Source organism: Lacerta agilis, chromosome 8 (assembly GCF_009819535.1).
Source record: "Lacerta agilis isolate rLacAgi1 chromosome 8, rLacAgi1.pri, whole genome shotgun sequence".
NCBI classification, from domain to species: domain Eukaryota; kingdom Metazoa; phylum Chordata; class Lepidosauria; order Squamata; family Lacertidae; genus Lacerta; species Lacerta agilis.
Genome location: NC_046319.1, coordinates 20,902,409 through 20,926,997, shown reverse-complemented (window position 1 = coordinate 20,926,997; position 24,589 = coordinate 20,902,409). Strand labels below are relative to the sequence as shown.

Here is a 24,589-nt window from a genome sequence, read left to right as displayed (position 1 = left end):
CAATCCTTAATGTATTGGATTTGTGACCATTATGCTCATTTGCCTTCAGTAGCAGTAAAGCTCTCCTGTATGAAGTATTAATTGCCTCTGGTCTTTTTTTTAAAAAAAAATTAATCCTGCAACGTGCTAAATTTATTTTACTCTGCTAACTATACGTTGGAACCTGCTCTGGGTCAGTATGAGCAGAATTCATGGCATAAATATGTGTAATTAGAAAAGAAACTGGCATAGGAACTGAACTCCTTGCTGCTTCCAAGATTCTGGTTCCTTGCATTCAAAATCTGAATATTCAGTCACAGTTTTAGCTGGGTTTTTTCAAAAGTGGTCTTTTTGTGTTGTTGTTTTTTAAAAAGGACTAGCACTGGCGATACCCCACAGCGTCTCTTCCTATTCAAAGCATTTTGAATAAAATAACAATTTTCTGATTTCAAGATTAACAGGCATGCTCCTCCACCACCATCACCCTACTATAAGTGTAAACAGTACCTTGTGTGTTGGTAAGCAGCATTCTTCCCAAATCGATCACTACTAAAACTGGATCAGCAAATTTAAAGTCATCGGGGAAGATCACCTGAGGAGCAGAAATATCAAGGCACACTGTCCAGCGCTTGCTTTCTTCCTGAAAAGAAAAAAAAGTATTTTAAAAAGTTTATTTATTATGTATAGGTCCAATAAGATTGCAAGAAAATACTACTAAGGAACGTTATAACATATGGCATTGATATTATGTGCAAGCCTTTGTTCATTTGGTTTTACTGTTGCTTCATTAGCTGTTTTCATTTTTGCTTTATTAGCTATTGTCATTTTTATAACTGGGTTATAAATCTCTGGGTTATACCCAATGCTATTCCTACAAAAGGCAGACCTACTGAAATAAATGGACATGACTAATTTAGGCCCATTAATTTTAGCAGGTAGGACTTAGTTCAATACAACCCTTCCTGGGATCCATGAACCATCACCAGAGAGCAGGCTCTCTGGAGCAAATCAGAGGTATTGACTAAGTGTATAGGCATAAGCAAATCTTCAGCTAACTTGATGCTAGGCTATTTTAAGGGATTTACCAGCATTTTACACTGATCCCATAAATAAACCAATTAGCTAGTGTAAGTGATGTAAGATCGGTATAATCTGAGCCAACTCTTGTATGGGAAGCCACCTTATAATGAATCAGAATTATCTACACAATGACTGGCAGATGCTCACCAGGAATTCAGGCAGGGAACATTGAGAGCCCTACCTAGCGACCTTTCCTGCATGCAAACCAGGCACTCTGTCACTGGTTATGCTATTCATATTCCAGCCACAATCCAGGCCAGCCAGTTTGCAAAAATCAATGCAAAATTCACCCCTTAATATACCACATTTTATACACTTGATTTTTCGAAGTGTGTGTGTGTCCATTGGTCCTCTTCCTTCTGATCCAGAGACCGACATCACGTTAAGCTACTTTCATGCTGCTACACATAGATGTAAAGAGCACAAGTCACCATCCTTCAAAATCCCCTTACAATGAAATCCCCCACAAGCAAGCGGTCGATGGTTTGCCTGATTTCGGCTTTTGTCTGCATTTTGAGCTTGTTGTACTGTCTCCTGGCAGCTGCAGCCACTCTCAGCTCCAGCTCAGACTGGCATCCGAAACCTGCACCGAGAGACAGAGAGAGGTGGATGCCACAGTTTGCTTACACTTCAATGGTACAGAAAGGAAAAAAAGTAATAATCAATGGAGATAAGTTTCATAGGCAAAAAAAGGGGGGATTTCCAAGTTAAGAGAAGGTTATTTTCCCTCTTTTATGAGCATAAAAGTCAGAAGGAGTGTTTCTCTCTAACTAGGCAAATAGTGTAACTGACAATTTGGGAGTTGTCTCTTCTTGATTCTAAAGTAAATGTTCTATGCAGGAAATGTCCGTAGTTGAAAAAAATTCCTCTTCCCGCACCCGCCAAGTCATTGTTAGAAGCCAGTCACACATTCCATTCTGACTTTATGAAGATAAAACAATGCTCACAGAGGACTCCCAAGCCACTGCAGATGTCATTTATGTGCAAGAGACACCCTATGCCCACAAAGTTATTTCTCTCCCAGGTTTAGCTCCAAGAGGGTAATTAGTAATTCACCCCTTGGTGGAACTCTGCAGGTAAGAGCTTAACAGCCATCTGCCAATGGTAATCTAGCTGTTGGATTTCTTGCATTGAGATGCTCTTATTATTCTCTGCCTCATACTTTCCCTGGGGGCTCAAAGTCTCCCAGACACTGGATCTGGAAAATCATCCAGGAGTCAAGCCTGCTAGGAATACTTTATGATGACCACATCAAGGTAACGTAAGAAAAAAAATCTAACTTGATGGCTGTCACAACATCTTGGGGCAGTGAGTTCCACAGCTTACATATAAGAAATCTCATTCAATTCTCACTAGCGCACATGCAATGTACCGAATAAATTCTTTACTGCCACTTTGACAGTACTTAGCTATGAAGAAATAAAAAGGAAAGGAAAGGAAAGGAAAGGAAAATAAAGAAATGTAATTATTTTCTAGCAAAAAAACCAAGAAAGGTTAACCTGAGGTATGAACCCTTCCCTCGTAGAAGAAATCGGCTACTTTCTTAATGGCTTGTGGATTGTAAATAATATTTAGAGGTTGGGTACTGACTTCCAGACGTCTCTCAAAATTGCTGCGAACTGGGTTTCTCTCATACAGCATCTCAAACACTGGAACAGCAGGATCAGCAGCTGAATCAAAACAGAGCACAATAGAAATCAGCAATGATGCCACCGACATGCACAGCGCTCAGGTGCATTTTCAGTTGTTAACGATAGATTTGCTACAAAAATGAGAAATGTTACCAGCGCTTTCATTACTCGTGTCTGAAGAGGACGTCTGGAGACCAATGGAAGAGACACAGCCGACTTCTTTTTGCTGATGAGAACAAGAGAGATATGATTATAGTTTATTATTTGTTGCATTTATATCCCACCTTTTCCTCCAAGGAGCTCAAGGTGGAGCATTTAGCTCTCCCTCCTCCTCCTCATTTAATCCCCACAACAACCCTGTGGGGTAGATTAGCCTGAGAAGCAGTGACTGGCCCAGGTTCACCTAGCAAGAGCTTTATGGCCGAGTGGAAATCTGAACCCTCGTCTCCCAGGTGCAAGTGCAATGCTCTCACTGCTACACCAAACTGGATCTCGCCACACTGTACCCTGTGTGTTATGTTTTGCTCATCCAGCATCTATTCAAAACAAAACATTCTACATTCTGTTGTAATTTCTATTATTTCTTGGGCTTATTGGTACAACTAATGGCCTTGCGGAATTTTAATAATGGCAGCTGCAATCCCTAAACACATACCCACTTGGAAGCAAGTCCTGTTGAAACCAATGGAGCTTACATTCAAGTAAATCCTTTTCAGATTGTGTGATCAAATTCACAAATAGAAGTCAGAATGAAAATACTTTTTAAAAAATGCATGCCCCTTTTTTGCAATCTCTCAAACTTCAGGCAAATCATTATGGTATGGGTCACTAACCTGTGGACCTTCAAATACTGTTGGACTATCAACTCATATCATCCCTGATTTTGGGGCCATGCTGACAGAGGCTCATGGGAGTTGCAGTTCAAAAGAACTAGGGGGCAACAGGCTGGCAAAAGCTTCTCCAGCAGATGTGCCTGCAGTGCAACAGCTGGATAATCCCCCCAACTCACCTTAGCAGAAAACTGGTTGTTCCCCCCCCCCCAAGCCCTTTTATGAACACAATGTAACATATATGTTAAATTCCAAGTTCTGCAACAAATCGTGTTATCGGCACAATTCAACGTACGGGGTTAGGGAAGACAAGGACAGGGAATATAGTCCCTTCCGTCGCTAAGTCTCGTAGGAAGAGGCTACCAAGCTGAACCTTGAAAAGGGAAGAATTCCTCCGAGGAAGAGATTCTGCTAAGATGGTTACTCCTAGAAAAAGAAGCACACAAAAGCCAGTGTCATGTTGACTAAAAAAAAAAATACGTCACGGCAATGGTCTGCTGAAAAACAGAAACAAGGAAGATGAATGCCCCCTGACAGCAAGGGTTAACACGTCTTGATTGTTACAGCCGCTGCTGTCATCATGTCTGTTCCATGTGATCTCTCCCAGCAGTGCAGATCTGCAAGTGAGGCTCTGCTTCAAAACCAGCCTATGTGGAGGCACATTGGCCTACATAAGGAACAGGGCCTTTTCCATTGCGGCCCCAAGGAGAATGCAACCATGACATTTTGTTTGGTTGCAAGAGCCGTATTAAAGAACTGGCAGAGTCTGGGCTGTCATCAATAAATGTTAGGTTGGCTCCGTTGTGGGCCCCGTCCGAGCACAGAAAATCATCCACATATAATTGAGAGAACTGTGTTGGGGGGCAGGTCTAAAGCTACCAAAGGATTGTCAGGGATACTGATGTATAGCTGGTGCAGGGAGGCCATCCTGTCCTTGTATCCCACTGCCATTTACTTATTGCCTGGTAAGATGCCTCTTTTGAGCAACTCGCTGTTACTGCAATTCTCACCAACACCAATACTTCCTGATGGCATGTGCTGTTCAAGAGCAGAAGAGACTGCCTGGAAGGTTTTCCTGCATTAGAAGTGTTTAACAATGCACTAGTGGATCCCCTGCACCACTGGAGATTCCAGTTCATAATTTTAACAGAAAGAGGTTTCTCGTGTGCACACACACACACACACACACAACCAATACCTGAAAATTCAAGCTGCATGAAAGCTCTTTCATGGGCCTGTGGGCCCTTCTTCAAAGCATGCAGCAAAGTGACAGAGCCACCTTGCAGTTGGAGATTTAGCTTTGCCAAGACGTGATCCCTCTTTGTGAAGGTGTTTATGTTGGAGACATCTGCAGCTGGATCAAAAAAATCATCGGCACCTAATAATAAAAGGAGAGGAAACAGCAGAGACTTTAGAAAATGCAAAGCACTTGCAAGCAAATCTGTCCAACCTTAACTACAGAGTAAGAGCTTCTGGACATTAATTGTGCTGTTGTTGTTTCTTTGAGGATTTTTTTTATTTAAAAAATGAATACTACTGCACAAAAAAAATTATTTTTAACAATGAACAGAAATCCATACTTGGCCCAGACCCCTATCTCAGAATCTAAGAAGGCCGGATGGAAGAGAGCCTTCAGAATCAGCAGGAAAGTCCCCTAGAGCCTTCTGGATGCCAAGACAACTCATATTTTGCCAGAGGTAGATCATTTTAACAGCTGTGGGACACGTTTTAAACTGGCAAGAGCCTAGTCTTGGTCAGGTGATCTTAAAGTAAAAATAGCACATGCCCAACAATAAGAACAACAAACCAGAGGTCAGCATGGAACTAATAGTCCAGGGTTTGAGTGTCAATTAGATTCTTTATCAAAACCTGGCCTTCAGAACAGCCATCCACCTTTTCTATTGCCAGTCCCAGAAATGGAACAACACAGCTCCCAACTACATCTAGTCAAAACAGGCTTACTGGTTTTCCAGCGTAATCGGCATGGATATGTATTGTCCATGTAGTACACCACAACTACGCGGTTTTAACACACATTTTTATAAAGTTCTGGGTCTTGTTTGCTGTAGGTGGGGGGGGGTTCCTTATTGTGTACAGTGTGGCAGCACCTTCACCAAGAGCCAGGATGGAAAACCTGCAGCCACACAGGTTCTGTTGGGACTCCCGACTCCCATCACCATAGCCAACGACGAGGGATGATGGGAAATGTAGCTCAACAACATCTGGAGGGCCACAAGTTTCCCACGACTGATCTAGAGCTTCAGGGTAAGTTTTCCCATACCAGCGACATCGTCCGGCCTCCACTGTTCAGATGTTTCTGAAAGCAGTCCTTCAAAAGATTCCGTTTCCAGGGCTTCCTGGGAATCGCTGTACCAGCCCCCCCACCCAGGAAACCAGGACTGAAGATAGCGAAGCATTCCGCTGCTGCTGGTATCCGATTCAATTTCAATTGTTTCTTCTGAGGAATCGGACAGTGGCTCCTTGATGCTCTGCTTGAAATACGGAAAAGTATGAATTTTTCTAAAAAAACAGGAATTTAAAAGGTTCTGCTAATCAGAACTATTTTCTTTCTCTTACTGATATTACACGCCTGGAGTGAAAGCATGATTGAATTGCTTTATCCCTGCTCTGCCTAAACGTGTTTGCTGGAATGCTGCTATCACCACACCCTCTAACCCACAGCACGATCCAGTGGCGACAGAAATGGGATCCAAACTGGTATTACCGAAAAACCAAAAAAGGAGACCAGAACAGCTAGGGAGAGGCAGATGGATATCCTGACTAGCAGCACTCCTATAAGGAGTTGAGAATACACTACAACGTTTTGTTGCAGATCCCATTTGTGCAACACCATTTTGGTTGCCCCTTTTCTTTTGTTCCTTAGAACATGAGGCAAGCTTTTCATCGTGATCCAAGTTTGCTGTCAACATAGGTAGCCACAAGTGGCGGCTATTCTTGGTTTGCCTTGGCTATCCATATTTTATTTGTGCTGCATCCTGCCATGACAGCTGGGTTTATTTGTTTTTGTATCTCACGCTGAATACTGGATAAATGAGATTCAAACAACATATCAAATCAAATCAATAATCCCGATGTTATTTCACGTGCTTAAAGTCACCGCTTTTGGACGTATCTAGGCTGGGTTGGTTTTCTGTTTGCATCATTAGCAGCTCCAAACCCCCAAGGTGATTCTAAATATTGCATCTCATAAAATCTCTAACCTCAGCAAGTTCGCAGAATCTATCGTACACTATCTCGCGTAAGATTTTCAGCTCCTCAAATGTCTGTTCATCCTCAATGCGCTCCATCTCCTCCTGCAGGCAGAAAAGGAAATATTGGCAAATAATCAAGAAAGCTGAAAAACTCAGCTCTTCATTCAGGTGGCCATTTCTTTTCTTGAAGGAGCCACTTAATCTGAAGTTATGATAATTAAGCTTTGAAATCACAACACCAACTTAAGTAAATGGTCCAGTCTGGATGCAAGGCATCTCGGTTTATTAAGGAGAAAGATGCAGGAGCCTTGTATGCATGCACACCACCACACAACTCCTCAGTGTACCAGATTTCCGCTATGGTTACCTATTACATTCTAACTGGGAAACTATAGTTACCAGGATCGGAACCCATTGTTTGAAGTTGGTTTCAAATCCTGGTTCCAAATGGCACTCAGAGGCCTACTGCCTCCGACACTGGAGGGAGGTGATAAGGAACTCCTTGGAGTCTCTGTAAATCAGGTCGGCAACCTCCAGCCCATGGGCCAGATGCGGCCTACGAAGGCCATTTTACCAGGCCACAAGCCGCCCACCAATTGAGCCGCCCGTTCAGCAAGCCCCCCACGCATGGCGCGGGGACTTGCTGAGCGGCGCCAGAAATTGTGTCTGCACACGCAGATACTGGAAATCGCGTCTGCGCATGTCCAGACACCGAAAATCGCTTCTGCGCAGGCAAAATTTTTGGCGTCTGGGCATGCGCAGAAGCGATTTCTGGCGCCATGGACATGCACAGACGTGATTTCCAGCATCATACTACGCATGTCATGGGCTTGATCCGGCCCATGACAGGGTAACCTTGCCAACGCCTGCTGTAAATGCTACTTCTGCAGTGAAAATGTTCGACGTTTGCTGCTGTGCTACTTATAAACAAATGCCTATTTTACCTAAACATTGCAGCATCTTACAAATGTGTATCCCAGGCATAGGCAAACTCCAGCCCTCCAAATGTTTGGGACTACAATTCCCATCACCCCTAGCTAACAGGACCAGTGGGCACGGATGATAGGAATTGTAGTCCGAAACATCTGGAGGGCCGGAGTTTGCCTATGCCTGAATCCGAACAAAGATAAGCTCTAAAAAAAATTCAACAGGCAACAACACACACACACACACACACACACACACACATATATATATAAAGCCACAAAAGCTCTACAACAGATTACGATTATACATTCCAGTTGCAGAGCTATAATCTCAAGATGATGGCTAAGATACCATAGCCCAACTGTTTCCCAATACCTGCTCCTCATCAGACAGCTCCACTTCTTTCAACTTCTTGTAATACAGATCTGTGTACAATACAGCATCTTGGGCCCGATGCAACACGAAATCCCAGGAACAGCGTTCCCTCTGCTCTCTGATCTCCGCAATGTGTGCATTCAGAGCAAAAAGCCACCACTCCCGGCAGCTGAAATATTGCAAATGAATGTATTTCTGGTTATTATTATTATCATCACTGTTTTATTCATTGCCTTGTAACCCACTGCCTCAAGGCATTTTACATGTAATGTAATTAAAAGTCAAAAAGGAAAGGCAACACATACATTTTAAATGAGACTAAAATTCTAACAAGTGGACACTCATGGTTAGCAGTTACCCCTCAGGTTGCAGAAAGATGCAAGAAAAGGATGAGCTACAAATGGTACTACAAGGCACTTGCTTGAGGCAGGCTGCAGGTCTAAATGGGAACACCTTAGCCAAGGAAACACTCTAGCTGGTATTTCGCTTCGAGCTCCCTACTTGTTTAATTCTATCTTCATTAACCACTGTAGGAGAGACCCTACAGTCTGCAAGATAAATTTTTAAAACCAATAGTGGACTGCCGAAGGGATCGACTGAAGTCAAAACAACAAAGGGTAGGCTGTCTCCAACCAACAAGACAAAACTTAAAAACTAAGCTGGGTAAGATAATATAGAATGTTTCTGAATATTACAGGAAGCTGAAGTACAGCTTTAGACCTATATATATATATATATATATATATATATATATATATATATATGTATGAACAAAAAGATAAAAGTTTTTTGGGGGGAGGGGGGGAATGATACATTAACAAATTTATGGTCAAAATCTGATTGAAATACAATAGAATGACAACAAAAATTCTCAAGCAGATACATTTCAACCCAATCAACCTTCTTCAGTGATCAGAAGAAAATTATTATAGGCAACCTGTTTACAAAGTATTGACTGCTCTGTCTAAATGATGTGCTGGGCTCACCAGTCATACAAACTCATGATCACAGGATTACTATGCACAAGTGGTGCTATTGAAAGCACACCACACGAACAAACAAAAGCCCTTCTTCATCTTAACACTGTTATCTCCATTTGTCACTTTGCCAAGCTATGACACTCCTCCAAACTGTAGTTTCTGTGTATGAGCATAATCTTCAGTCCTATTTAAAATTAAGCATAAAGCAGATGGCAACTCAAGTATGCACTCTTATCATCATCAACAACAACAACAAAAAGTATTCTAGAAGGTTTAGGAGCAGTATTTAATTAGGAAAGGGAAACCTGCGTGTATGGTTATTTGATAAAAGAAAACAGAGCTCGTACTTTCCAGCTACTGGGACCTTCGGCTTCCACCTTCTGAATCTGAGTTGTCGCTCTTTTCGATCCAGCTCTTTCAAAAAGTCCATTATTTGTCGGTATTGCGTCTGTGTGAATAAAATAACCATACAGTGGTTAGGCAATCAGTACGGATGCATTCCGTAACAGAACACAAATGCCAATAATAACAGCTGAACTCAAGAATGAACTTTGCCACTTCGCCTAAAAAACTGCCCACACGTATAACAAAAAGGCAACACGGCCTTTAAGTAACTGTCCAAGGTAGCTGGCAAGGCTAAAGAGATGCAAATGCAGTAACAGATTTATAGTTAGTGGCTTTGATAGTTTATTCCCAAATTCAGATTAAAGAAGATTTAAAAAGTGATGTGAACACAGGAAGCAATTTCTGAAACCTCCATAGATATCGGCTGTGAGGACTCAAGCAAGCCCTCCAGACCTGTTAGCTTCGCTGCTGACTACTTGCATTTTTTTGTGGCCTATAGGCATGTAAGGCTATGTACTATTGGTAGAAAGGGTGCAGCATGGAAGATCATCATCATATTTTTTCCCAGTGCTTTCAAGTGTTCAAAGCACTCTCTATACATACCTTGTTGCAACCCTTACAACAGATGTGGGGAATCTTTTTCAACCTGAGAGCTGCATTCCCACGGTAAAGAAACTTCCAAGGGCATATTTCTAGGAATGGGTGGTGGCAGACTCATACGCCACCACAGAGACCTTTACGTACATAAGAAGCTATTTTCCATGGAAACAGAAGCTAATGCTCAATTCTTGATAACTCCACTCAACTCTCCCCTTTCTTTTGACTCCCCCCCCCCCCCCCCGGTTTCAAAGAAAAGGCTCTCCAACATTCTTCATCTGCCATAACTGGGCAGAATAATACAAACCAAGGTCAGAGCTGAGGTTTCCTAAAAGCTGAGCAGTTAATGGTTAAAAGAAGACCCAGAGGGCTGGTTGAAATCTGGCCGCAGCAAGCCAACTTATTCTCCAATTGGGAGTGGCAGTGGTGAAGTCTAAGAGACTGCGGCTCTCCTAAGCTGCCAAGCAAGTTCATGGCAAAGGCAGAATTCAAACAAGGGCCTTTCTATACAATTCTATACAAGCCTGGAGTAAAGAAGGAGGTTAAGCAATGTGTGCATGTGTGAAAACATTGTATGCAGGAGAAATGGTATGTGATTCGCTTGTATGTATGCTGCTACTCTGTGTTAAAATGAAAGGAGTATGTTAGTATTCCTCTTCTATGAGTTGTTTGATATGACATTCAGCCTTGATTTGTGTAGGTTTTGCCAACAAGCACTGCGTGCCGTTACTGCCTGGCTTCGACAACTGGAAATGTTCGCCTTACAGGGCAACCTTCTTAAAGCAGCTTTTACCTGTGAAAGTTTCAGAGGTATCGTCTCCAGCTGAATGTCAAACTCAAGCCGTGGGGTATTCCGCGATTTGAGGGGCTCCTTGGAACAGTTTCTCTTTAGAAGGGCAGAGGTACACACAGGCTCCATGATGTAGTCATGGTCACGGCTTTCCATGCTTTCATCCATTGCTTCCTAGAAATCATAACCAAGTTAATTCCTCTGAATAGGCAAACATTTCTCATGCTCACAGGCGAAGGAAAAGAAGAAGAAGCTTTTACCTGCAACTCCCCAGGTGGCAGGTCTCCCATTAAAGCACTATCAGTGTCCCAATAGATGCTGAAGTCAGCAATATCCAGCTGCTTTTTCTTCATTAGCTCCTCCACCTTAAAATGAGGACAACTAGATATGAGCCACAGAAAAAACCACACAGTATCAAATAACCAGCACACCTTGTTCCATGTATTACTTTATTGATTTATCAAATTTACGAACATAATACCATCAAGATGGTGCACAAGACTAAAGACAGAATATCGTACTTTTCCGCCATAAGACAAGGGTTGTTTTTTTTACTCAAAAATAAAGTTTAAAATGGGGGGGGGGGGGTCCTTATACATGAGTAGTGCAGAGGGGGGACGGGCAATTGGTTGCAGCCGCAAGCAGGATCTTGTGATTGGGTGGGCGAATCGTGTGTGCTGCAAGGGCTGCTATGGATAGACTGCTGCTTTGTCTAATGGGTGGGTTATTAGCGGATGTGGCAAAGGCTGCTTTGGATTGGCTTCTGCTTCGGCAATTTTGCGTGCGTTGTTTGCCATTGTTAGCGTTTGTCAGTTGGGAGAGTGATTTTCTGCATTCCCCCCCCCCAAAAAAAGCTCAACAGCGCTGGTCAATCCTCCCCCAAAAAAGTTCAACAACTTTGGGCTATCTCCCCTCAAAAGCAATCCTTCCCCCATTTTCTTTAATTTTAGTCCCCAAAAATATGTCTTATACACGGGGGCATGCTATACACAGAAAAGTACGGTATGTTCTAAAACAACAAAACTGTTTCAACGGAATCTAAAAATGATACGACCTTTACAAATCCTGAAAACAATAAAACAGTTTCTGCAGACATGCTGAAGACATGCCTTCTTAAACAGAGGTGTCTTAAACCTAAGAATTATGACCAATACAGAGAATGCAAGCCAGATCATGCTGCCAGGGATAACAACAAAATATCTATTGCTCTGAACTTTAATTGGTGGCCAGGACCTGCTACCAGGTCACAGCTTGACTTAACGCCGGCCACAGTAGCAGCAATACGGACATAAAAATTAGGGTGGGTTCTGAGTCTAAGAAGGCTGAAGACTACTAGTACAAGGTACTTGTACAACAAATAACATAAATCAAATCACTTGCTACAAGAAAGAGCCAAAAAGAAAAAGGAGAAGACAACATGTTCACTAGCCAATCTATCCTAAGTGAAAATCACTATTTAATCTGTCTCTGCCTCGGACCTGAATCAAACCACTGTTTCTTGAACTCACACATCCTTTAGTTGAATTCAGACTTTTCCTGCTCAATATTCCATCCATGGAAACCAGTGGCATTTTTAAAACACTTTACACAACACAGCACTTCAGTTGAAGCAATTCTTCACGGGCACAGCATTGACTCACCGGCTCATTTACGGCATTTTGCACGGATACATTTTTTATGCAGACTCCAAACGCGAACGGCTGTGAAGGATTTGTGACGCCATCCTCAAACCTCAGGTGGACATCTTGAATGTTTAACTGAAGGAGGGTAAGAGTGAGAAGGGGAGGTTCCCTTCAGTTAGCAAGTGCAAATTTATTGCTAACAAAGCCTTTAAACACATGAAATGGATGGAATACTGTCTTAAATGGGAAAATGATGGTCAATCACCAAAAAGGACTAAAGGTTCCATTCAGGCGTAATATACTGCATAACATTTGTTGATGCGACACAGTCACATGCTCAGCGGCAACACCCTTTGCACTTCATCGTTTGCTAGAGTAAAATCTTCCTCGTCGCTCAAAAGAACCGCCTAAATCGCCTCCCTCCTACTCAAAATGAAGTAACACTCAAGCCATCTTTTTGTGGAGGAAATTACAAGTTGGCTTATTTGTTTATTTTGCTGGCCTTGGTAGCAAAACAACAACAAACTGTGGCCACCAGAACTCTGTCACTCCTCACAATGACTGGGATTTTGCACCAGAGAATATACTGTAAAGATTCGGGTCAATCTACTGCTCTCCTCCCCAGCTGTAAGGAAGTGTTCTTGCAAAGGATGCTGTACTTCCAATGCATTCCAATCATATTTTTAAGCACAGTGCCAAAAATAAGCCTGGGCCCTCCTCTCTAGCTGGACTGCCTCCCTCCTGTGGTTTCCAGCAACTGGTATTCAGAAGCATGACTGTCTCCGACTCCGAAGCAGAGCATAACCATCATGGCTAGTGGCCACTGATAGTGTTATCCTCCGTAAACTTGCCCGATCCGCTTTTAAAGCCATCCAAGTTGGTGGCCATCACCGCCTCCTGTGGGAGTGATTTCCGCAGTTTAAGTATGGGCCGTGTGAAGAAGTGCTTTATTTTATCTGTCCCGAATCTTCCAACATTCAGTTTCACTAGATGCCCGCAAGTTATTGCGAGAGAGGGAGAAAAAATCTGCCCACTCTCTCCATGCTATGCATAACGTTATAAATTGTTATCATGCCACATCTTTCTTGTCTTTTAATCTAAACTAAAAAGCCCCAAATTTCTCCGCTACATCTGCTTGATCATTTTGGTTCCTCTTTCCTGAACCCGTTCCAACTCTACAATATCCTTCTTGAGTCGAGGCAACCAGAAATGTACAGTGCGCTCCAAAAGAGGTTACGCTATAGATTCGCATAACGGCATTATGATAGCTGCAGCTTAATCTTCGGTTTCTTTGAAGATGGGAGAAGGGAAAATGCAGGTCAAATAAATGGTGAGGCACATCAAGGGCCACATCTGATCCAAGTCCCCCCCCCCCCGCCCCCGTTTTAAATGTCATGGAGGCATGTTTCCTATAAACCATCTATCAGTCAATTATGATCCTCACAGGCACTCATCATGCATTCACAATATTTCCTCTCCCATATGCTGTGCTTGCTACAGAAACCCGAGAATGTGTTCAGGGGGAAGGAAACTTTTCCTCTGCTTGCACACAGTTAAGCTGATGGCAGAGTGCAGGGGGGGGGGACTGTCCACCGATCCAACTTACTTCTATGTTTTCTACGATCCGTGCAACAACAGAGGCGGTGACCGAATACCAGTAAGATTCTGCTGTCTGTTCCCGCTCTTTCTGAAAGAGAGAAAGAGGAGGGGTTCAATCTTGTGCAAATATGAAAATAACACCTACAAGTGGCTTTGTGGACTAAGCTCGAGGAGAGCATAGGAGAGGGGAGGAGACATTCCTGAACACTTGCAGACTCTTAATAAAAAACAGCTGCCTATTTCTCATGTTTGAAAATTTCACTGTCTATAACAGAGATGGGGAACTTGTGATCCTCCAGATGTTTCTGGGCTAACAAAGTCCATGATCTCTAACCACTGGCTATGCTGGCTAACACTGTCGAGAAGTTGTAGCACAACAACATGAAGAAGCCCTAGACTCCCCAATCCTGATGTAATAAAGTGCTGTTGCTTACCTATAGCCCCCTAAACAACCAAGATTTTTGAAAGATCTCCTCTGATATGGAACTGCCCATTGGTTGAGATAATCTTCCGAGGGCATACTGCATGTCCCGTTACCAAAAGAAATTTTGTTGGTGCAAATGTGAAACAGGGTCTTTGCTGTGGCACCACCCTGATTAGCAAATTCTCTCCCTAGGGAGGCAAAACTAGCTTCATCCAGCCTTTTTAGTGGGCAGAAAACACTTTATTATCCTTCCCTGGTAGTCTCTCTAAATTTGGGAAACATAGATGAATGTTACTATTAGGCTATAGCTCCATAGATCACAGAATATACAATAGCCAAGTTCCTCACTGTAGCCAACAAAATCAGGTCAGTTAATGGAAAGAGAAATCATGAGTAAAATTATGTGGGGGTTTGTTTTTTTTAAAAAAAATTGTTATTGTTCATAGAAAAAGGCACCATTTGTTTGTATGCACATTGCCTTTCAAGACCATGCCATTTTAATTTGAGAGAAAGAAGAATTCGGTTTTCTGGATCCAGCCAGAAGGAATTTGATTTGTGGTTTTAAAGTAATTTCCCCAAATGCAGAGATACTTTCATTCAAAGCCACCAAGCAACTCACTTTCCATTTTTCTTCCAGTGCTAATAAAATAGCTGCCTTGCTTTCTTTTTCAAACAGCCTCTCTTTTTCTTCATCAAAATCTTCTTGTTTTTCCGGTGAGCCAATGAGGTGTAATTTTGATACCGATATGACCCATGGATCAGCATGAGGGCGATAAAATGGTATCTGTAGTGTTATCTTGCCAATGAAGCCTGCAATTGCCAAGGAGAACAATGTCAGTACATATAGAAACATCTTCCCTCTCTGTGACTAGTCACTGATGCAGAAGCTTCCAAATGCAAAAGCTTCCCATTTACTTCAAAGGAGGGGGATGCTGTACATAAAAAACCCTGTGGGGTGCCAGCAGAGCTCACGATAAGATGCACTGCCTATAAATTCCATATATACAGGTAAGGAATATAAATGTCACTTTTGTGGCAAGCATTATTGCAAAATGTGATGGAAGCCGCTGAGATTCACAGCCAATTTATTGTTTTAAAACCATCTGGTCACTATAATAAGAACCTTCTTACAGAGATGTTCCAGTGAATATAACACATCAACAGCTGCAGAAGCAGAAGCACACTTCTAAAACATACCAGCTTTGACCTCAAAAGGCAGCAAATCCTTCAAGGCCTCTTTCTTGAGTGGTAAATTTTCCAATTCTACAGCACCTGCAGGAACAAATCAACAAAGCAGATTCTGAAGGGGAAAGACTACTGTTTTATCATCATATGGAGAAATAAGGTAATGAGAAATATTTTAAAAGACAGCACAACAACTCATCATCAAAAAAAAAAGCAGCAGGTCTGAAATACCAAAACCAATTAAGCATCTGTAAAGGTAAAAGTTACAGGTTAGATCCAATACTAGTAGTACTCAGAGCAGACCCCCTGAAATCAATGGCTTATGTCAGTGGTTTTCAGCCAGTGTGCTGTGGCACCATGGGGTGCCTTGAATGGTGGTCAGGGGTGCCACAGGCAACACTGGCCTCTGTCCCTCTTTCCTTCCCTCTCCTTCCCTCCCTTCCCAAAGGCTTGCACAGCTGTTTGTTGCAGAAGTCCTGGATACAGGCTACCCAGGTGAATGGTGTCTCTAGGGCTGGCAAGCAAGTGGGTGAGGGAGTAAGCAAGCAAGTGGGTGAGGGAGCCCAGCTAGCCAGTCCCCCAGCCCTTGCTATTGGAAATGGGACAAACAAGTCCCAGGCCTCTGTGAGGCAGTGTGAGGAGGCACCTCTCTTTGGGGCAGGGGGCTGGGCAGCTCAGAAACTAGGGGTGGTGACAGCGGCTGCCCAGAGGAGGAAGAGGAAACACTCCACAAGGAAGGTGTTCAAAAAAGGGTGAGAGGCAAGGGGTGACATAACTGTGCTTCTCAGTCCCAAAGTGGTGCCACAGAAATAATGTAGTTGGTCAAGGGAGCTGTGGACTCAAAAAGGTTGAAAACTTCTGCCCTATGTTAATCATGTACATTAATTTCAATGGGTCTACTCCAAGTAAGACCAGCAATGAATGCAACCCATCATTTCTTCTAAAAATCTCAGAGTGGTAATTTGGCCACATCATAACAGTGAGAAATAGACTGGGAGATGCCAGCTTGCCCAAAGCTTCAGAGGCAAATGTGATTCCATTAAGCTATAGGGGACAGGAAGAGATGGAACTACAGGGTCTCGCCACTGCCTCTGATGAAAGACCATTGACTTCTCCTCCTTGAAATTCTGACTGCTCATTACAAGAACTCTGATACACAAGAAATAGTGCCCAGGTTTGTCTTTTTTTCCTCCTGCCCTTTGTGTTGTGCCTTTTAAATCATAAGCCTGAGGACAGGGACAGTCTTATCATTGACACCTGTAAACTGCTCTAAGGACCTTTACTGGCTGAAGAGTGGAATAAAAATGCTTTAAATAAAGGTGTGTGTTTGAACCTAAGGTGTGTATTTGAATCCTCCCGTATTTCTATACTGGTTCCATGGTAGAACATGGAAACAGACTCTAACTAATGTATGGCACGCTTTAAACGAAATTAGTTCTGTTTGTAACATTCATGCACCTTACCTTTCAGAAGAGCTACTGACAGCTGATCTGTGTTCAGGTTACTGACATACTTGCCGAGGTAGTTGTTGAGAACCCAGGCTATCAATCCCTCCAACATGACTACTTCTTGGGAGAGGGTAGCAAGGACTGCTCTCTCATTCCTGGTTGCTCTCTTCCATAGTTAAGAGGGATCTGCATGAAACGCAGAAGGGGAAAATTAACCTCAAAGGCGCATACATGAAAGCTGCTAAATGCAGCCACCGTCACCACAGCAATAATGAATACTGTCCAGCAGTATCCAGCAAGAAGGAGCCATAGCTAGCCCAGGAACAGACCATTCACCCTGCACGGAGAAAGGCCCAGGTCCTAAAAGGCCACAGCCTCCCTTATGGACCTGCCCATGGGTTGAGATCCAGGTCCAATCCCCAGTATTTTCAGGTAGACCTGGGAAGGTCCCCTGCCTAAAAGCCTGGAGAGGAACTGTTAGCCACAGCAGACAATACTAGCTAGATGGTCCAATGGTCTGACTCTTTCTAAGGCAACTTCCTCTGTTCCTAAGAAGCTGTAGAATTTTACTCCTTAAAAACACCTTGCCAGCATTCCCCTGATATGAGTTGTTTCTCCTATTACGCTAATACAGGCTTACTCAACCTTGGCCCTCCAGATGTTTTTGGCCTACAACTCCCATGATCCCTAGCTAGCAGGACCAGTAGTTAGGGATGATGGGAATTGTAGTCTCAAAACATCTGGAGTGACAAGTTTGAGGAAGCCTGAGCTGGTAAGTTGCAGCACCAGTCACTGCCTCTGAGTCAATAATGCTGCCATCTCCCCCATCCCCAGTCCCAACACAGGTTGACTAGGTGGGAGCAAACCACACCATTTTAAAATTCCTTTGCTAATGCTCTTCCTGCCTCTGCACCTTAATAGGGCCCACCCACTTCCCCAGCCACTACTTGTTTCCCCATTTTTGCTCTCTGCAGACTGCAAAACCCTCGTCTGCAAATGTAGGGCTGCCGTCATTGAGGGTTTTTCCTCACTCCCCATGTCCAACCCCAACTTACTCCAGACACTCTTATCTTGGCCTGGCAGATTTTAAAAACAAAACAAGATTGACTCCTGAAAGGAAGGACGGAACGTGTGGAGTGGATTTCTGTCCAGCTGGTATGTCAGAGAACTGTCACAGGCTTAGTGGAGGGTGGTGGAAGGGCACTCAGGATGCTACAGAGAGCCTCAGCCCCACCTGACCAGTAGCACCTCCTCTTCCAGCGGAGGGAGCAGCAATGTCTCTAGTGGGGAGGGGCAGGCAGCAAAGGGCCTGCACTCCCCTCGTTCAGCGGGCGAGGGGGGAGTCACGCCAGTTCCGTTGCTCCAAGTATGTAGAGGGATGAAACGCAAAGAGGGGAGGCGGAAATTCCGTATACCGAAACTCTTATGTTGGGGTCAGAACCAGAAGGGGCCATTCCTGGATTCTGCAGACGGTTGATATAGACATGGATTTTTAGCTCTGCACTGTATATAGTATGCACAATAAAACTACTAAAGGAAAGGTCAGAGTTTTGCCTGGTTTCTCATGAGCAACTACCCAAGGTCCTTACATGGTATGTGCTCAGGCACAAATTAAGCCATACGTGCAAAAGAACAGAGAGCCCACTTAAGGCAAGGGAGTTGAAAACAGAAATGGTTTTTTGTTTGAAAGACAGTGTTTGTCTTCAGCTGTGCACAGCAGGGATAAGGCAACTGGGGCCCACCCAATGTTGCTGGACTACATGCATGATACTTATCCACTGGTTGCATTGGCTGCAGCGAACAGGATTTAGAGTCCAACATCTGGAGAGTCACAAGTTCTCCCTCCCTAGTGTACTGGGGACATGGTTTAATCTCTTAGAAGAGAAGAAACAAGAGTTTGGGGGGGGGGACCTTGCCATCTGTTTTATAAGCCCTTATTTATTCTGGGTGGTTGGTGGGTATATGAGAGAGAGAGAGAGAGAGAGAATTAATGAATGAAGTTGAACCCATTTGGTGTGGAAATGCAGCACTCCCACTGTGCCCCATGTATTATCACAAGCAACCAAGTCCAGACACATGTTTTGACCCATGCAGCAGAGCCTCTGTTGTGATCCTACATCTGGACAGAAAGTGGGTCACTGCCAACCATGTGGACTTTCCAAAAACCTTCCTGATGCCCTAAATTGATTACGATCTGGCTAACATTTTCAACTTAGTAAAGCTGCAAAGGTCAATGCTATGTGCAGTACTCTTACACAAAGTTATTCCAGTAGCCCAAAGTAAGGTTTAAGGCTACAGGAGGGGTCACTGCAGGCTTTGGTATATACCAATGATGTCACTGCCATGCGATAAGGCCTAGGATCAATATCCAGACTCAAAGCAGAGTCAGATTAACTCTGCAGAGAGCCAGGGAGCAGCTGGGGGGGAATCAATCAGTTATTTCATCACCTCAAGAATCTGAGCACCAGTTGCCCACTTGGGATGCAGCCCAGACTTTTGCATAGATTCTATTATCTTCTAATTACTGCTATTAACTAGGGGCACATTTGGGAATGCTTTGTGTTTTTACAATTGTAACCTTAATTTTGTAATTCTTTACACAGGCAGGGATCAGTCTTCTTCTTAATTACACTATTGTAGCATATTGATGTCACAATACTACCGGTACCACTTAGTGACTCAGGTCCAAAGATCTACTTTATGAAAATCCAAGTTTGTGGAGGTTCTAGTGGAACTTTCCCCACATTCTTCAGACTATTTATGAACTTGCATCCCTTACAAAAGAAGTGTTATAAGCAGCACTGCACTGCACACAAGTCCAAACCTGTCTTGGGCCGACAAAACTAGTTATGGGGCTTTCTGGATCCAGCTGAACATTTATATATTGCATTTCAAGATTGCTTAACACGAATTATCATCACAGTGGATCTTTTTGGAAGCTCTATCACCACCACCACCATGTTGCAAAAAGATGATAATAATGCAAGAGGAAATAAAGGGGAGAACACTGTTCACCCAAAGCTAGGCCTTTTCTTCCACTAACCTGTTTTCTCTCAGTCACAGCAATCTCACCTCCAAATCTGAAATACAAGATGCATTCCAGAAAGGTAGCTGTGTTAGTTATGTTGCAGTAAAACCACCAAGTGTGGTGCACCTTGCAATTGAGAAGTAAGTTCAGGCACCAGCTTTCGTGGGGCAAAGTCCACTTTGTCAAATGCAAGGAGTGATTGTATTAACTAGTAGATGGAGACATTAATGAGTTGTGTACAGATACCATTTCAGCCTAAGAAGGGACAGAAGAAAGGAGAAGGTGTGTCCCATTTATGCACAAATGCAATAGAAGGGAAAATAATCCAGAGTGAGAACTATCCAGTCCCAACTGGCAATAAACAAACAAAGCAAGAGAAATAGTATACATCAGCATCCTCAAAGGACCAAATTTTAGAACAGTTAATCTGTTGTTGAAAGAGTTGCCAACCCTTTTACGCCAGAATTGAATTCATCAAACGCAACAATAAATAATAAAGCCATGTCTAATAATAGTTTTGCAATATGAAATATTTTAGGTGACAGCTAGTGTAGCATAGAAGCCAAGAGATTTGGCAACGAATCAACTACAGTAATTCCAGGTTCAAATCTTGTACAGTATCTGCCATGAATTCACTTTGTGGTCTGTGGAGAGACATTCTTTGTTCCTGTCAAATCAGCCAATGAGGTTACTACCCATAGCATTGTTGTAAGGGTAACACTAAGATAAAGGATCTAAAAAACTTCTGACCTATAAAACAGTACATAAATGCTATATAGAGCAATATGTGGGATGATAATAGCATAATAATAGCCTGCAAAACAGCTTTGGTGTACACTTGGAAAGAGGATAATGGATGTGATTTAAAAAGCTCTATATAAGATGAACCCTGCTCCATCTGACAAAAGGCCTATCTAGTCCAGCTTCCCACAGACATAAGAAAAGTCCTGCTAGATCAGGCCAAAGGCTCATTTAGTCCAACATCTTTTTTTTCCAGAGGCCAACCAGATGCACATTATGGGATGCTCACAAACAGGACTTGAGAGTGATAGCACTCTCCTCACTTGTGAAACCCAACAACTAGTATTCAAAGGCATACTGTCTTGGACAGGGGATAATTACACAGCCATTGGGGCCAGTAACAAAAATCATCCATGAATTTGTGTAATCCACTTTCAAAACCATCTAGGTTGGTGGCTGCTGTTACATCATGTGGGAGCAAGTTCCATAGTTTAACTGTGTGTTGTGCGTGAACACGTCTCATCTGTCCCAAAATGATACATATTAATTGTGGTATCGCAGAATTCCTTAGACTGCCCATAAGGAAGCCACAACCTTATACAGTATATCATACCATCATCAATCAGCAATACCTGGGATAATACTATGACCTTACTTATGAAGGCCATTGTAACTGTGACACCACGATAATAGACATGAAGCACTTTTGATGCTTGAAAGCACAAAGCAACTACCGTACTACTCTTCTGAGCTACAATAAGGGGGGGGGGGGAGAGAGAGAGAGAGAATGGGAAGAATCCTACCTGCCCTTCCCCAGGGCTGCTAAATACGAATCATTAAGCAGAAACCACTAGAAACAAATTAAAATGCAATTACTCTCCCACCCACAACAACGGGGGGGGGTATGGGTTGAGGAAAAAATGTGAATATTCTCATTGCACTGACAGACCTCACAGGGATGCTATCAAGCCAGCTGCCTGAGGGAAACGTGCTGCAGGAGCTACTGTCCTCCTGGCTTGGGTGTTGTCACCTGCACTGCTCCTGGATCTGATCTGGAGGAAAGAGTGCTCATTATCAAGTAGACAGCCAGACCCGCCACTGACATTGGTTGTAAGCTTAAGAGCTAGTGCCTGAGATGGCTTTTCCTTCCTTTCTCCCCCCTTTCCCTCGATTGCCATTCCTTGTTTGCCTGACAGCCTTAAAAGTGACTTTGTGTGAGCTGCTCTGTTCAGAGAGCCTTTCCAGCTCACGTGCTTCATTAGGTTTTTATATGTGTTGGAGGATGCCCAGGTGGGATATAAATAATAAAATATTGTTTTATATATATATATATATACACACACACACACACACACACACACACACATATGCTGGGTATAAGTGCTGCGTAGCTAAGTAATAAATTAAATTAACACATAATTTCAACAAATGAGACGGGCACCATTGATTAAAGCACCATATAGACCCCAGAAAGGCTAGGTGAAGCGTTTTCTACGACGCAAACCGTACACGAATACTAAAGGAGGGCGAACTGGGAAGAAGCTGCTTCTACCGGCCGACCTCACAGGGTTGTTCGCAAAGATGGACACCGAGAGAAGAGGCACGAAGCAATGCCAATGGTGGGGGGGGGAACATACTATTCTCCCCAACGACAACATGGTGGGGGCGGAGGAGGGAGGAGAGGGAATGGGAAGACGCTAATCGCACGGACCTACCTCACGGGGTTGTTGTGAAAGGGAGGGGGGGAGAAGCCCAACACACTGGAGATAAATGGACGTGCGAAGCCAAAACCAAGTGCGAAGCTAGCGGGCCCCGCCCCCTTTTCCCATCAGGCGTAGCGAGAAAGTCACCTCCTCGCCAGCCAAAGGGAGGGGAAAGGACAGGGCAGCCCAGGCGGGCCTGCGCCGGGTCTCCTTCTCCTCCTCCGCCGCTGCCTCCCGCCTCAGCACTTCCGGCGACGTCGAGTGACGGCCACTTACTTCCCTTTGCCCTTCCGACCCCGGCACGCGCGCGAGAGAGAGAGAGGGAGGCGGGCGTACCTGCCAGTCCTCGCGGGCCGCCGTCCTGCACTCGCTTGTGTGACAAGGGACCAGCCGAGCCGGGCCGAGACCGCCTACCTTCGGCCTGCGTCAGGTCGAGCGCAGAGCGAAGGCGCAGGCCGAGAAGCGGGAAGCAGAGCCGTCGATCGGATCAGTTGCCAGGACCGGCGTTTGCCGAACGCCATTGCTGGGAGGCCGGGGAAAGCGGGCGGGGCCCGAGGGGGTTGTCATGGCAACGGAGGCCGCCCGGTTCAGGCGCACCTTAACTTAGTTGTAGAACGAGGGAATAGAAGCTGCGCTGGCTTAGGTCAGTTTGTTAGAAGGGGGCGCTGATAACGCAAAGGTTGCAGTTTCGATCCCCTTATGGGACACCTGCAACTTGCATATTGCTGCGCGTTGCACTCGATTCTATGCTGCCTTTGGCTGAGTATTCACTCCAGGGCCTCCAGCATTTCTCCCATGAAAACAGGGACGGTCGTATTCCCTAATAATAATAATAATAATAATTTATACTCTGTTCATTGTACTGGACAAAGCCACTCTGGGCGGCTTCCAAAATATGTAAAAACGTAACAAAACATGAATCATTAAAACTATACAGGGCTGTCTTCAGATGTCTTCTAAAAGTCTAGTTCCTTATCTCCTTGGTTCAGGGGTTGCATATCCTCCAACGTTTCTCCGATGAAAATAGGGACGCCATAATGATTTAAGAATTTGGGTTAGGCTTTTGCTGCCCAACTCCCCATGGGATTCTTGGATCCCCTAAGTCTATGATCCATCAGGGAAGAATGGATGGAGATAGGATCCAGTGGAAAGCAAGGCAGGTGTTTATTTTTCTGTTGCAACAGAGTTCCCTCCCGAGGGAGAGACCCTGAACAAAAGTATTATGACATTGCCCAACCCCCTTAGCCAAAGACCACCCCAAAATCATCATACATACATCATAGGAGACAGTCTACACCAGGCATGTCCAAAAGTCCGTTTGGGGTGTCTAATCCGGCCTGCCGGTCGCTTTAATCTGGCCCCTGTGGCAGTATATGTCCTAGGGTAAAATCCAAAATCCTAAAAGCTCAACAACTCGGGGGTAAAATTGGGGGGGGGGGGATTTAAACAACATTGGTCGGACATCATGCATGTTCACTTCATTAAATCTGGCCCTCTTTGAAAAAAGTTTGGGCACCCCTGGTCTACACAGAAATCCTCTGCCAGGATAAGGATCACTGATTGCATTACCTGGGCAGCCTGGCCATTCTTTTGTGATGGTTCATACTTTAGTTCCTGAATCAAGGTCACAGGCTAACCCTATTCATACACAAATAAGCCCTTAAAACAGGATTTGTAAGCAAAAGGACAATGGGATGGCTTTCCCCATTTGCCTCCCTTACTGCAGAGGAATATTTGAGGTCAGTGGCAGAGTCCAAATGCCTTCAGGATTGCTCTCCTGAACATGGCTTATATATTTAGACGTGTGCATTTATGAATGGTTATTTTATATTTGAGGTCTTAGAATTCTTAGAACGCTAAGGAAAAGCAGGAGATTCCAGGATCTAATCAGAAACCGGGATGGCATCTGTAAATCTGGGACTGTTCCTGGAAAATAGGGAAACTTGGTGGGTCTTGTTCTGATTTGTTTATGAGATGATGACAACGGCGGCGAAGATCAGTTGGACTTGTTACCTGAGGTTTCCAAACGACGTCAATTTTAAAACAAAATACATTTCATAATACAAAGAAGAAGTCATATAAAGCATTAATGC

At 43.8% G+C, this 24,589-nt stretch overlaps 1 protein-coding gene across 2 annotated transcripts in view; it reads right to left on the bottom strand.

The window, feature by feature from the left end:
- VPS13D (vacuolar protein sorting 13 homolog D) overlaps window positions 1–22,727 on the bottom strand; it is a 123,980-nt gene extending 101,253 nt beyond the window's left edge. Inside the window, exons 1-18 of one of the 2 annotated variants that reach the window (XM_033156471.1) lie at window positions 22,509–22,727; window positions 17,040–17,210; window positions 15,589–15,663; window positions 15,011–15,201; window positions 13,975–14,055; window positions 12,387–12,503; window positions 11,007–11,111; window positions 10,750–10,920; window positions 9,362–9,462; window positions 8,035–8,203; window positions 6,742–6,834; window positions 5,802–6,012; window positions 4,719–4,898; window positions 3,816–3,946; window positions 2,844–2,916; window positions 2,559–2,729; window positions 1,512–1,642; window positions 487–619 (exon numbers count right to left, since the gene is read on the bottom strand). In XM_033156471.1, coding sequence (XP_033012362.1) covers window positions 487–619; window positions 1,512–1,642; window positions 2,559–2,729; window positions 2,844–2,916; window positions 3,816–3,946; window positions 4,719–4,898; window positions 5,802–6,012; window positions 6,742–6,834; window positions 8,035–8,203; window positions 9,362–9,462; window positions 10,750–10,920; window positions 11,007–11,111; window positions 12,387–12,503; window positions 13,975–14,055; window positions 15,011–15,201; window positions 15,589–15,663; window positions 17,040–17,136 — 2,230 coding nt within the window. In that variant the 5' untranslated portion in view covers window positions 17,137–17,210; window positions 22,509–22,727. Of the gene's footprint in view, window positions 1–486; window positions 620–1,511; window positions 1,643–2,558; window positions 2,730–2,843; window positions 2,917–3,815; window positions 3,947–4,718; window positions 4,899–5,801; window positions 6,013–6,741; window positions 6,835–8,034; window positions 8,204–9,361; window positions 9,463–10,749; window positions 10,921–11,006; window positions 11,112–12,386; window positions 12,504–13,974; window positions 14,056–15,010; window positions 15,202–15,588; window positions 15,664–17,039; window positions 17,211–22,508 lie in introns of those variants that run through there. The other variant, XM_033156472.1, reaches the window with a different exon arrangement.
- Window positions 22,728–24,589: the final 1,862 nt, after the last annotated feature.